This window comes from Apostichopus japonicus, chromosome 7 (genome assembly GCF_037975245.1).
Source record: "Apostichopus japonicus isolate 1M-3 chromosome 7, ASM3797524v1, whole genome shotgun sequence".
Lineage (NCBI taxonomy): Eukaryota > Metazoa > Echinodermata > Holothuroidea > Aspidochirotida > Stichopodidae > Apostichopus > Apostichopus japonicus.
Genome location: NC_092567.1, coordinates 7,479,153 through 7,494,105, shown reverse-complemented (window position 1 = coordinate 7,494,105; position 14,953 = coordinate 7,479,153). Strand labels below are relative to the sequence as shown.

Here is a 14,953-nt window from a genome sequence, read left to right as displayed (position 1 = left end):
TCATATCAGCTGAAGATTATGGTTGGGTTTGTATCTCCTTTTCTTCTTTGTTAATTTTAGCCAAACTCCTGATAAACTGTCGCACACCAGTTCTAAGATTCACAATCACATCTTGTGAGGCTAAAGAAGCATCATTCAAATAAGGTGTACACAAAACCAGTAACATAGAGAGCCAGGCACAGTTCCATGCACAGTGTCACCAGATCCACTTTTTTTAAGTCTTTGTTTATCTAAAGTTAAAAGTATATCATTCTTTATCACATATTTCACTGGGCACTTAGCTGACGTACAACTGTAGCCTCCACCCAACCCTCACCCTCTCACAACAGGACTGCACCGAACAACATGTTATGAAATAACAACTATATGTCAAAGTCTGCAGATAGAAAAATATGTACTTTAACTCAATCAATTATAGTACAATGTCATCATTTCAGAAATCCTACAAATTCATCAACCTATAGACAGTACAGTGAACCAATGGTTCCTAAACTATGTGACCGAAACGGTCATCATGTTTTTTTCAGGCTCCATCTGTTTTCAGGGTTAAATTGTTATTACTTGTGTTTCTCAATTGAATATAAACCAGACTGGATTGCTAGTGGTATTGCTTAAAGTTTGTATTGAATATTCAATGCTTGTCTTAATTTCAAATTAATGTTTCTTTATATTTCAATTAGTTTGGTATTAGGTGAGCTGTATATACACTGTGGGAAGCATTATGAGACCTTGAACTCATCTTGTACAGTCTATATATTTGTATTCTAGTTGCTTTAGTTTCTTTACATTGTTATTATAATAATAACTGAGTAATTTATTTTGAAACTACAGTAGCATACCATACTGTATGTTTATAGTAGCTGTGTTTGACAATGTTACATGGTAGAATGAAGCTACTTGCAGACCGGGCAATGTCAATTTACATAAATAATAACATTATAACTGATGACCAAATGCATTTTGTTTTTTCTCATCATCAGGTAAACTGGAATTATTCAGTCCTGAGATCAGCCTGTTTAGGGATTTACCAGTTTCATATCCGGATTACAGCTCTTTGAAGACATGCGTACAGTTTACATTATCAGGGTAATGATTGTATGGTCCACCACCTGATTCTTACCCCTCCCACCCATCCCCTTCCTCCATGAGAATGCAAGTTTTTAATTGGATATATTTACTCCATGACATATCAGATGATCCCTCAAGGGAAATTTCCCCACCGAAAAGTCTATCATCCAGGACCCCCCCAACCCCCAATCACTGCAAAACAAGACATAAAATATGAACAATCTAGTTAGAACACTGCTAAAAGTTGTGTCTTAGGGATTCTGTGAGACCTCTTTTGTTCAGTGCTTCTCTAATTGTAGCATCATCTCTACAAATTGTATCATAATTGTTTGAAGAGGATGAAATTCTGATGCCAAGGACATTAGGCCATCAGCTGAAACTCAAAAAGAGGCTGTAAAATCAGTTTCGTTCCAGCAACACCGGGTCTAGATTTTTAAAGCATTTTTGGGTAGTTCAATGCATCACAGACATTATATCAAAAGTTCTCCAAAAAATTTCCTGCAGTATTTTCGTAAGGCACCCTCGAAATTGGGTATGTTATATAGACATTACGTGCTACGATGCTATGTATTAGGAACACACTAACGTTAGATTTGGTACAGTGGTGCATACATACCACTCTTTTCTTATATGTTTAATTACGACTGATATATTTTTTTTGTATAATAGTTGGGTCAGGTTTATAAGAATGGTGGAAGAGGATTCTGGTCTAAGGGTCAGTGAGGGTTGTTTTCAGGCATAACAAGTTGTGCCCCCCCCCCTCCATTTACGCCAAAATGGTAAAACAAGAGCAGCAATGCAGCTGTATCTCTATCTATATTATATCCACTGATGTAAAATGCTAATGCTATTGAAACATTTCTTGAGAAGTAAATGTGATCCGTCTGAAGTGTCTCGTCCGGTTGAGCTATGAGTGGTTTTTTCTTCGGTATCCATGCAAATCACCAGTACCAGATCAAATGAGCCTACATCTATATAGCAAACCATGTCAATACAGCTGCTGTGGTTAATAAGATATACTTCCCGTGAACTTTGATGATAATTACCAAATTTGTTCCAATGACCTTATGTACCATGTTTAATGTTGTTCTAACAATTAGAGTTTATGTCACTGTCTAGAGTGAGGTTATATATAAAATAATCAACGCTCTGGGTTTAATACAAGCGAAGCCAGAGTACATCCAGCGATAGCATTAAACACAGAGCGTTGATTATTCGTTAGATTACATCACGATAAGTTCAATCAAATTTGAGGATTCTATTCATGTATGAATGAATGTCTAGTAAAAGGACCTCCCAATTTCAGCACGAAATGTTGGCTAAGGTCCCAGTTTCATGTCGATCCAATGGGTCTAGTAATATGTGTTCAAATTTTCATCATAATAAAATGCACAGAAATGACATAGTCGTAATGGTTTGTTTATACGCTCGTTTTATTTTAACATCTTTCAGAAATGCCTGATAGAACTATAAATATAAAAAATAAAGAACAACGATGTAAAAGGAATATAAAAGAAGCTTAAACAATAACAATGTCATAGTCTGTCTAAAGACTAAAATGGCAGGAATGTGTTGTATAGTTATATGTTGGCAAGGTGATATAAAATTTTTAGTTTAAATATAGGTTACTTTTACAGCACACATGATAAATAATTTTATTTTAAAGGGAATGAATCGGTTGAGAAGACTGGAAGTAGAAAATGATATGTGCTAAAGGTAAAAGCCCTAAACCCCCCTTCCCCCTCCCCTTCCCATCCTCCCCTCTGTTTGGTTGCCCCTGGATAAATATCATTGTGGACCATCCACCAAATATAAAGTGTTTTATTTGGTTCTTTCTCCATAGATCCGTAGTTCCAGGATACTCCATCTGAATTTCCTTGACCATATTTCCTTCCACTGTCAATTGACATTGAAATGGAGTCATGTCGATGAGGTCAACGCAGGTGACTTCCAGCAGACTGGAAGGTATGTCAAAAGTGTTCCCACACTCTGTGATCATAGAGATATTGTCTTGTCTGAAATTTAAATAAAAACAAAGTAAATTAGCTAGGGCAGATGAATTTGTTTCTTTGGTACAGGAAAGCACTCAAGATAATGTGTCTCTTTCTAAGGACAATTTGAAGAGAAGTGTTGGACACAGTTGAAAGGTACACTTGCATGGTTACTGATAATCTTCTATCAGTGATCAGCAAAAGGTGACACAGGCATGTTTTGAGAAGTCTCAAGTTAAGTTTTTGTCCCCTGTTCAGAGCAGATATAATGTGAACCAGGGTACATTTTTAGTTGCGTGAGAGCAGTTCAAGAAATCATCATGTTTCTCCGTTTGTTATTCTGTTCTTTTGTCTTGTACGTAACAAACGTTCATAATTCAAAGAGTATTGAATGAGATTGAACCAAACTTGGTACATATTTTAGATATGTGTCATGGATCCAAATTCCTTAGGCCTTATAAGTGTTTGGTCTATGGTATTTTGAGGTTCAAACAAGACATTGTTGGATGAACATGAAACATGGTACTAAAGTTCACATATTGTGCTGAAGATTTTAAGGGTCACCAGGAGTCAAATTCCCAGACATTGTTGTATCAACATGAAACTTAATATTTGTTCTGAAAGCTTTGCAGGTTAATTTTGGGGTCACCAGAAGCAAATTACTAGACATCGTGAATTAACATGAAACATATGAACATGTAACTTGATACTCGAGTCAGCATATGGTGGCAACTAATTTGAAGTTAATTTGGGGGTCATCAATTAAAAGTCTATTGAAAATATAGGGCAATGGTCTGAGCTGCATAAGATCCTTAGTTGACCTTTTGTCTAAATTCTGGAACAACCTAAAGTAACACTTTCACAATAGTATCGTGATAAATTCTCATCATTGTACCATGGAATCTGTATGTATGAACTAAAAATCATATACATGAATCTTGGTTTACAGAGTCTTCATTTAATGGTTGAATTAAAGTGAATTTGAGGTCACCAGATTGAGAACAAATCACAGAATATTGTTGAACATTGGAGTCATTGTTAATAACAACATGTATAAATGTGAATACGAATTTGAAACTACACTTGATCCATAACAGATTCAACTTTGATAGTATGGTGGTGCCTTGTTCAAATTTGTATTAATTATGGTGATTTGTGAGAATGTTAATTTTCTTGTAAAGAAGAACACTATTGCTCATGTGTCATGATAAAATTATATATGACAATTGAACTTACTCTTCGTTATCTATACCAATGATGGTGTAGCTTGCCTTAGCTGAAACCTGTTTTCCCGTTATCTGTGAAGAAATTGGAAAGTAGTTTTCATGAGCATTTATGTTCATACTTGGTTTGTGGTTTACAGGTTTTGAATCTTGAGTTAACTATATAATTTGTTGTATTATATTATAGACAGAAGCTGAAAGACACAATTGAATTTTGATACTGAAATATGTAGGGTCATTTGACATGGTTTAGAATGCAGTTTTTAGGGTTGTGCACAATAAAGAGAGCAGAAATTAGTACTTAGCTATGACTAGAATGATATGTCGCAATCTGTGTGGTTCAAAGAATAGAAAAAAAGGCAATAGGCCACTTAATAAAAATTCTATCATAGCAGCTTAGAAAAATCAGTGAGAGACATTTTGTTTCTGTACTTGAGATGTTAAATTATGCAATCAACCTAAGTATGTTTATACAGTGGCATATATCTAAAATAGTTGACATCTGGGACAAAATCTTTGTTTGTTATTTCTGCAAGGAATGTCATTCTGGTGTTCTCCCCCTTGAGAAATTTTTGTCTATCTTTAACATTGTAACAGTGCCAGGATGCCATGTCGCCTCAGGAATGTACCTCTATTCTCTGAGAAATTTATGTTAACATAGGTGGGTGGCTAAAATGCAAAATTGTTATAAAGTCAGATCAACTGTTCTATCTTATTGTCTGCTGAAATTTCCACCCTCCCCTTGCTACCTTTTAATATTCCACTGTGTTTATGTATTTCATTTTCTTTATCTTAATACAATATTTCCCCTTTGGTGTATTCTATTTATCAAATTCCTAAAAATAAATTGAATGTAGTGTGAACACTGTCAGATTCATTCATGTTAACGATAATTGAGAACAGATACGTTTCAATATTTACCTCCAGCGCTGTCAATGTGGTAGACTTCAGCTGATGTCTGTCGTAGTAGATATCTACTTCTACATTGGAAATTTTAATAATCGATCCAGTGTCTTCTTCTGTAATTTTTTTTCCGAATGCTCCCCCACAGTTTACAGCAGATACTTTTTTTTGTAATATCATCTGCGAGTAGAATATCACGCCTTTTCCACGTGGGCCCTTCTTTCATATCATACACCTAACAAATGAACAGAAAAGTGAATTTTGTGAAAATTGTGAATAATATACTATATCAATGTTTGTTGTTTTTATGTTAAGTGGTACACCTGAACAAACTGGAAAATGTATTGATGTTATTTGCATCCCTTGAAAAACATGTAGAGTACTGTAATTGCTTTACATATATTTTCTAGGCAATGTAGTGTACCGCAATCTTTAATAGAAATACACTGTGCGGTTATAACACCAAATCATACATATTTATCACAGTAATAATTAGCAGAACTGGTACATGTACAAAAGGTATGAATGAGAACTATTTGAGCTGCTATGTTAGCGCAAAACTTTGGAGCCAGCTCCTGTTTGCGTATATGAATTTTGCCTGTACTTCTCACTATTTTAAGTGAAATGTTGAGGGTTTCATATCATTTGCTCATTATGGAGTATTTACCCAGCAAATAAGACCATGATTGTAACAGCTGCATATTAGTTTGATATTTAGTACCACTTTTTACAAAGATGATGTCTTAAATATTCACAGACACATACACACAGTGTTTGTTAGTTTTGTGATGTAGTGAATTTGGTGTAACTTTGTGATATCCAAATGAAAGTTTCATTAAAAGATATCTTTCCACTTAACATTGTGAAAACTTTTCCTGTTCCTCTTTTAACATATTATTTTGATTAGATACTTTAAACATATTAAATTACCTTTGCTACTTTTCCTTCAACGGAAAGCTTCCTCTTCTTTGGTGACGCTAAAGCATCAGGGATGGTGCAGATTGTTGGGTTGAAAAACTTCTCTAGTTTCTCTTTTGGAAGAGGAAATGATTTCGATGTTTTGAAAACCTATTGTAAATAAGAAATAGATGGTTGTTTTTCACTGGTGGTATGGGTACAATAAAGGTGATCAATGTGTTATGAATATCTTTCATTTTAATGGGAAAAATGTGAACAATTGGTTATTCAAAAGTACTCTCATTAGTTTTGTAGCATTTAGTTTGTGAGATTTGAGAAACTTAAGTTTCCAAATTTAATTGAAAGATGTTCTGAAAAACATTTTCAAATATATGTGATAGCTAGCAACACAAAACATATTTGCAAATAGTTTTGCTTGCATCCAGCAACATGTTTCTTTACATATATATATCCCCCTTGTTTTTGTCTCCACTAGTTTTTCACTTTTCGCCTTTCAAACCAATCCATACTATTCAGGTCATGTCTGTGGATACAGATGAAGCTAGTCTGCCAATCCTAGTTCATTTGTGTATAATTTGTAGTATATGACTGAATGTATCTGTAATCTTCAATGTTGTCTATATACATATGAAAATTAGCAGACTGATATGAATCAATAGAAGTTATAAAATACGAAAGGTTTGGGCGAGCCAACTGTTTAAGTCCTGAAGAGGGTCTTTCATTACCCAACTTACGGTTGAACTGAATTGTTTCCACTTTCAGTTGTATAAAATGGTTGATACCTGCTGTAGGAAAAATGTTCTGGTTAGATCTGGTAAAAGTACATAAGTGTCAGTATTTCTTGAACCAATTGTGAATCTGGTAAAATCTTACCTTTGATTTGTAGGCAGCCAACAGCAGATAGGAACATTCCTTCTGTTTATTTAAGGAAAAGTTGGCTAGGACAAAAAAATTGTCCTTTTTCAACTTGATTGCTAGCGTTTTTGCCAGCGACTTCCCAATACTGACGACAAACATTTCATGTATGTCGCCGTCTTCTGATAGTGCATAAGCAAAATAATTTGATCCTCTGGTCTCCAGTTCAGTAAGCATATAAACAACCATTGTCTTCGATGCCATCTGATGATGAAAGGAATAAGAGGGACCAAAAAGGCATGCATTATTCCAAATATGCTACTAATACTGGAATGTTTAAATTGCAACTTGCAAAGTTTTATGGTCAGACCACACACAATAGATTGCTTGGCATAGGAGTAGATCTACATTCGAAAATACCAGGTCTATTGTGGTAGCTGATGTAGTTAATTGATTTACATATTGTTCACATTGAAATGTAGAGGTCTTGAACTGTAGAAATGTTGATTCCTGATGGACATTGAAATTGAAATCTCCCACAATAAGAAAAGGCTCATCAATTGATACTTGTGGTCTAAGTTTAGCTTAAATGAAGTGTTTAAATTCATGGAAAGAACAAGAGGGAGCCTTATAAACTGTTGATACTTGTATTGTGATTGGACTAGTGACAGTCACAGTCATGCATTCAAACAAATTACTGTTATGCAATGATACACTAGAATATCCACAATTTTGCCTTAGAAACATCACAAGACCATGTGGTGGGCGTTGCTGCACAGTTTGAATTTGATCATTTCTCATTGAAACAAATCCAGGAATATCATAATCTCTATCTCTACTTGTTAATCTACTTTCTGCGACACATATTAAATCAGACTTAGTAAAATTATGGGTCTGTTGATAGATCTTTGAAATGTTTATGAAGTGATCTGCAATTTTGAAATGACAATGTTAAAGTGGCTGATTTCATAGAATACATTGGCGTATAACATAAATTCATAACAGAAGTAGATTTCATACATTCCATTTCATTGATTACACTTTCTGTAACTTTGATTTTGGATTCATTAAGTTCCAACACATGGAGACTTTTTTTGTTGTTGTTACTCTACTCAATGCCACGTAGTGTGCATGTGCAATTGTAGATTTCCCCATATGGACAGCTACTTCTGTTAGTGTGTCACCTTGAGCTTTATGTATGGTCTTGGCACATGCAGGCCTCAAAAGAAATTGTTGTCTTATAGCTACGACTTTTCGATTTGTTACTAAAAAAATTCTTTTAATAGCAAATATGGGCGTCCAAGTACTCTCAATGTGTGTATTGTAATAGGTTTTGAAGTGAGCTCTTGAAATTTTACCAATATCTGGATTATCAAATTGAACCCACAGTATACTAGGTAAAGGATTATTAGCGTCAATGTAATGAATATTTTTCAATACACAACCACTGCCATTTGTTATGCCATCTTCAACATTTATATTTGCTATTTATTGCCAACTGCAATTGTTAGTGTACCAAACAGACCAGAAGTTTTACTAACATCTTTTGGTATTGCAGCTTTAATTTGTTCCTTGATGTTGTTTGCCATATTTCCACAAATTGAATCTTGAGCAGAAATAGTTATCTTCTCATAACAAGACAAAGTGAATGCTTTATCGTTATGCTGATTGACCAAAGCGTTGGTGGGATATAAATGTGGAATGGAAGACGAAATTAGTGTTTCGTTATGTATGATGCATGATTTTAAATCCTGTATGTCGGCTTCAGTATGTTTTCCTTCTCTAAGCCTATTTAGCATTTGTGCAAATTGTATGTCATCTTTTTGTCTCATGATTTCTGTCAATTCATGTACAGAAAAATATTCTTTCCACATATTTGACGCAAGAGGTCCATAACCATGCTCAAGATCTTCAAATATCCATCGATCCATAACAGGTTTCAGTTGGAAAAGGTCACCAACTGTAATTATGTTAATGCCTCCAAATGGTTTTTTATTACCCATTATTTCTTGCAACCTCTCATGTATGAAGAGAAATTGTCTATTTCCTACCATCGAAATTTCATCAATGATTACAACTTCTAGACTGTTATACTTTACTTGCAAAGTGTTAAGCTTGTCAGTGGTTAGTTTTTTATAGTATGCATGACAGATTGTATTGAAATTGGTTTAATCTCTACAATGGTTGAAGCACACAGAGATAATGATTGACCTAAATTGCGTAAATGAGAGATGAGATTTTGTATATTACTAAAGGAGAACAACACTGCCATTTTCAGCAAGCAAGCCATGGTTATTTCTACTGTGTGAATCAAATACCCCATATTTATCATTTGATTGTTTAAATATTGCTATCATATATTCTCCAAGAACCATAACATTAGTATCAGATACACACAGTGCGTGTTGAACAATAATATCCATTGGTTCCAAAATAGATTCAGACCATGAATCATCAATTGAAAACTTGCCATATATACTTGGGAAAAATTTTAGATTGTGTATGATGTTATCAAGGGATACTTGAGATGGTAAATCATCTGTAGTTAAATATTGCGAAATATCAAGGTGATTTGTGAGTATTAATCTTTCTCTTATTAATTTGTACAATTTGTCACCTTCTTGTAAGATTCTATTAATATGAGAGGTAGTTATGACTTCATATATGTTGATAAAAATAAGAGCAATAAGAGCATTGCAAGAACATTGTCTTCCCGCTGTGTACTCTGAGAACTGCATGTCTCCCTGATGGAATGAACCCATCACTATGAATGTAAATGAAATATCTAGAGTAGGAACTTCATGAGATGTTGGTGTCAAACACTGTGTAGATGTTGCAATAGAGTTTTTTGGGTTCAACCTTCCTACACGTGACCTCCTAGATTTGCGGGGCATTATGTTTGATATTAATTATTTGGAAATTTTTTTTAGATTATATATATGTTATATAGCTTTTTTGAAAATATATTTGAGCTATGAAAAATGTGTACAAGCTAAGTGTAATGAGTTATGTTAATGTATTATTAATCTGAGTGTATTATATGTTTGTGATATTAATTTTGGCTATGGAAAACTATATATTCTTTCTGTTGGTATGAAAATTTTCGATGTTGTATGTCCAAACTATTGCAATCAAACAAAATCTAGATTGAAAAGTGACAAAACTTGGTTCAATTTGTATGGCTTTTTCAAACTTGTTCAATCTTGTTAAAATCCAGCAGTGCACCATCATTAAACCGACCAAATTATTTCAATTTGAGTCATCTTAAAATCAGACTTTTAAAGCTAAACAAACTTGAGCAATACACAAACTTTGATATAATTCAAAAGCAAACTTTTTCTGATTTCAGTTAAAATCAAACTTTAGTCAAACTTTATAATACTATACCTTATGAATTGGATGTAGGTTTCCGATGTAAAGACAACAGACGACACATGTAAAGAAAAAAAAAACGTATTAGTATCAATACGTTACAATTAGACACGAAATTGTTCTGAAACAATTTATACCTGCAATGAACATCAGAGACCATAGGGATGAGAAAACTCTTTGCAGAATATTTGTAATGTCCAAAATGGACACATAGGCAAGACATTTCGTTATATTGTAGCTTTACTCCCAAATTGTAGAAAGTTTAACGAGACTCTTCTACTGAAAATTGAGGAAACTGTCACAAAAAGTTAACTGTTCAAAGAACAACATTGTAGTTCCAAAATAAGTCACGAAATTCAGCTATTAAAATTGGTTTTATTTATTAATGCAAGACATTGACTGAAAAGGCTAAATAACCACAATGTAAACAAAACTTGAATGAATAATTACTAACTGTTAACAACTAATAACTAATCAAGTTAAATTTAAACCCTTTCTTCAAAATATATAGACACCCATGTTATGTACATACTAATAAACTATTTCCACATCATTACAAAGTGATGCTGAAATCTGTTCCAAAATACTATTTTTTAAATTACTTTTTGACTGACTGACATGGCTAAAGGTGATATCTAAAGTAACTGTGAGAGTAGCAAAATAAATGGTAGCTGACAACTTACAACTGAGACATAGCTACTGTCCACTGACTACATCCCATTTTAAACAGAACCCATGCCCAGCTACTAACTACCAATCTTGGAGTTAAGCCAGCAGTTTTCGCACCTTTTTACAAAGAATAATATAAGCACATGCACCTTCCCAGGACTAATAATAAGATAAGAGTATACAGTAAAACTTTCCCAAGCTTTTAAATCATGATAAGAGATGCCTATAACACTTATATTTAAGGCTCATTAGGTTTTTCAATTAACACTTACAGATTTTCAGGAGTACAGATTACAAAGACTACAAAAGGCTCTTTCATTTAGCCAAATATACTACAATGGGTGTAAGCAAGTTTGTGTAAGAATTAAGTTTCTCACCACACTGAAATCGCTACAATACTTAAAATACTTTTAGTTATTTTATTTTCTCACTTTGTCTAAACAAGAAACATTAACTTTTAAAAAATCAAGAATTTTGATTCCCTTCTATAACTTATAAAAAGCAAACCTTACTACCAGGACCCTAAATTGAAGCTTGATAGGGGAGCAATACAAACTGACCACAGATTCCGAAGGTCGTCATGATATTATTACACAGAAGTTGCATAATACCCTGTAACTCAGGAAATATCCCCTGTATACATCAATACAATCTGAAATAAAACATCTTTCAAATATTGTCAATTTTTTCATCTATCCCAGAAACTTTTTCATAGATATGTTGAAAAAATTCTGAGTCTGAGGGGAGCAGGCAGAGTGACTATGGTGGCCTCAGTTGCACTCCTTATTTCTGCCTATCGTTTTATACAGAAAAATATTGATATTATATAAAATATTTTTAAAATATATGAATATTTTTAAAATATTTTAAAATAAAAATATAAAGACTGAGGGTTGCAGACAAAATGCCTACAATGGCAAATATGATATCTAAAGTAACTGCCAAAGTAACGAACTAAATGGTAGATGACAAATTACAACTGAGACCTAGCTACTGTCCACTGACTACATCCCATTTAAACAGAACCCATGCCCAGCTACTGACCACCAATCTTGATAAGCCAGCAGTCTTCACACCTTTTTACAAAGAAAATATAAGCACATGCATACAATGAAACTTTCCAAGGACTAATAATAAGATAAGAGTATGCAGCAAACTTTCCCAAGCTTTTAAATCAAGATAAGAGATGCTTATAACACTTATTTTTAAGGCTCATTAGGTTTTTCAATTAACACTTACAGATTCTTAAGACTACAGATTACAAGACTACAAAAGACTCTTTCATTTATAGTCAAATATATACTACAATGAATGTAAACAACTTTGTGTAAGAAAATGTAGTTTCCCACCACACTGAAATCGCTACAATACTGAAAAACTTCTTTTAGTTATTTTACTTTCTCACTTGGTCTAAACAGAGACATTAAATTTGAAAAAAAATCAAGAATTTGATTCCCTTCTATAACTTATAACAAGCAAACCTTACTACTAGGACCCTAAATTGAAGTTGATAGGGGAGCAATAGAAATTGACCACAGATTCCGAAGGTCGTCACGATATTATTACAGAGAAGTTGCATAATACCCTGTAACTCGAAAATATCCCCTGTACACATCTAATACACGCTGAAATAAATATCTTTCAAATATTGACATTTTTTTCTTTATCCCAGAAACTTTTTCATAAATATGTTTAAAATTATTCTAAGCCTGAGGAGAACAGACAGACTGATTACGATGACCCCAGTTGCACGTAGTTATATCTGCCTATCCTTTTATACAGAAAATTATTGAAAAATATTTCAAGTCTGAGGGTCGCAAGCAGAGTGCCTAGATGGTTTTATGCATCATTTTTTTTGCGGCCTATTTTTATTCAAACAAATGTTAAGAATATTATAAGTCGGAGGGAAGTAAAGATAGTGGCTACGATGGCTTGGCTTTCATTTCTGCCTATCTTTTTACATTTTATTAAAGACCGAGGGAAGTAGAATGTGTGGCTACCATGGCTCTGATTGTATCGGTCTCATTTCTGCCTATCCTTTAATAAAGAAAAATGTGCGAGGAGTAGAAATATTGGCTAGATGGCTCCAATTGCAGCATTCTCATTTCTGTATATCTTTTGATACAGAAATTTATTTAAATTGTTTAAATCTGAATGAGTAGATCGAGTACTGTAGCTAGGGTGAGTCCTGTTGCACCTTGGCATTTATGTGTATCATTTCGTACAGGGAACAGTAGAAAATGATTTTGAGTCAGGGGAAGTAAGGGTAGTGGCTACGATTGCATTGTTATCAAGAACGCTCTTTAAGAAAGTAGCCACCTAGTAGCCACTTAAGCCTACAGGGTGCGGGTAAACTGTGGCAGGGTATTAATGGAACTAGGCCTAGCTGGATCCTTTACATATATTTAAATGGTACGCCTTTTTTTCCATGCTGAAATATTACGAAAATGACAAGTTCAGACTATGCATTGTACCAACTTCACATTACTCTTACTGTAATTTATTACTTAAAAGTACAACTAGCCACTAGTAGTAGAAGTATTACTAGATGGATCCTGCATAGTTTAGAACAGAATATGAGAGGATTTTCAACCATTCAATTGAAAAAATGCCCGTATGAAACAAAATTCACCCTTCATTTAATCTGCTTAGCAGATATCAATTGTGAAAGTCTGGTAAATTTACGGGAAATTTTGTATTCTCTGTACAGAAAAATATTGGCTAACCTTTGCCTATGTTGACAACGTCGGAGTATAATTCGAACGACCAACTAAAATGGCGTCCATGTTGATACGCATTAAATATTTGATATAAACTGGTCTTATTCTCACCTTCAATTCATAATACATTCATTTTATTCACCGAAAATTGTGGTTGATTGCTACAGTGTCGAGTTTTGCGACGTTCCATTCAAGTTAACACAATGTTCAAATACCGGACGGAAATACTTTACAAAGGTCATTTTTTGTGGGAAGATTGTAAAATTTGTGACCTTACATTGTATTTATTAATAATTTCTTTACATATTTGAAAACTGGTAGGTTTTCATTTTCCCTTGCTGAAATATTACGAACATGGGGTTATCGATTTTAGCAGAGCTCCTTACTTCACAATACTGTAAATAAGCCTAGGCTGGGTCTAGTAGTAGTAATATACTACAGTAGTACAAATCAGCCCTACGCTCGGTTCACTGTAATAATGCCGGTAACGTTAGATCGACACAGTGGCGTACCAAAATTCATAATATTATCATTTAAATATTATAATTAAATAGTTACTAAATAAATAAACTTACCGCTTTCTTCTAATGGCGAGTTGGATTTAGTAAATATGAACCGCAAATACCAATATTCTGCTGCACTGGATCATCTAATTGTGGAGACTTCAATTGCTTTATACGTGATTGTGGAGAAATGGCTTTGGTTGTACGAGCACGTGCACAGTCTAGACGTAAATATACAAAGCGCAACAGGCTGCAGGCTTGCACAGAAGTTCGATTTACTTTTGCCCCAAACATCCAGCATATCGACAAACGCTCGTCCAATCACAATGGGTAGCATAAATTCAACCAATGGTATTGTCTTATTACTGCATGATCACCGTGTGATTTCATCTTATTATTATAAAGACAGGGAGTTAAATTTAAAGGCACAGGTCACGATAAAAAATAACAACACTATGTTCACCCCGATGTAATTGAGCAAATGGACACATCTACATCGCAATACCTTTAAGTACCATGCGCTGTATTAAAAATCACCTAAAACATTACGGAAAACGTAACAAAAGTATGTTTTCTGATCATTTTAAAATGTTATCAATAAGTAACATTTAAGTGTCATCTTGTGATGTACCATATGATAAGATTTCACATCAAACAGACATTTGGCTAAAAACTAGTAGGCATTTAAACAGCCCTCAGACTGAAAACGATTGGTGTGAGATAATCTCCAT

The 14,953-nt window shown here is 33.9% G+C and overlaps 2 protein-coding genes across 2 annotated transcripts in view; both read right to left on the bottom strand.

Annotated features, from left to right (window-relative positions):
- Positions 1 to 14,953, bottom strand: part of LOC139970061 (uncharacterized) — a 126,865-nt gene that overhangs the window by 48,307 nt on the left and 63,605 nt on the right. The window lies entirely within an intron of this gene.
- LOC139970079 (uncharacterized) lies at positions 2,467 to 11,813 on the bottom strand. Its single transcript, XM_071975720.1, has 6 exons — positions 10,346 to 11,813; positions 6,977 to 7,222; positions 6,116 to 6,253; positions 5,204 to 5,420; positions 4,296 to 4,357; positions 2,467 to 3,083 (listed from the first exon to the last, which is right to left on the bottom strand). Exons 2-4 carry the CDS (start codon positions 7,220 to 7,222, stop codon positions 5,277 to 5,279), a joined length of 528 nt encoding a protein of 175 aa, XP_071831821.1. The 5' UTR covers positions 10,346 to 11,813; the 3' UTR covers positions 2,467 to 3,083; positions 4,296 to 4,357; positions 5,204 to 5,276.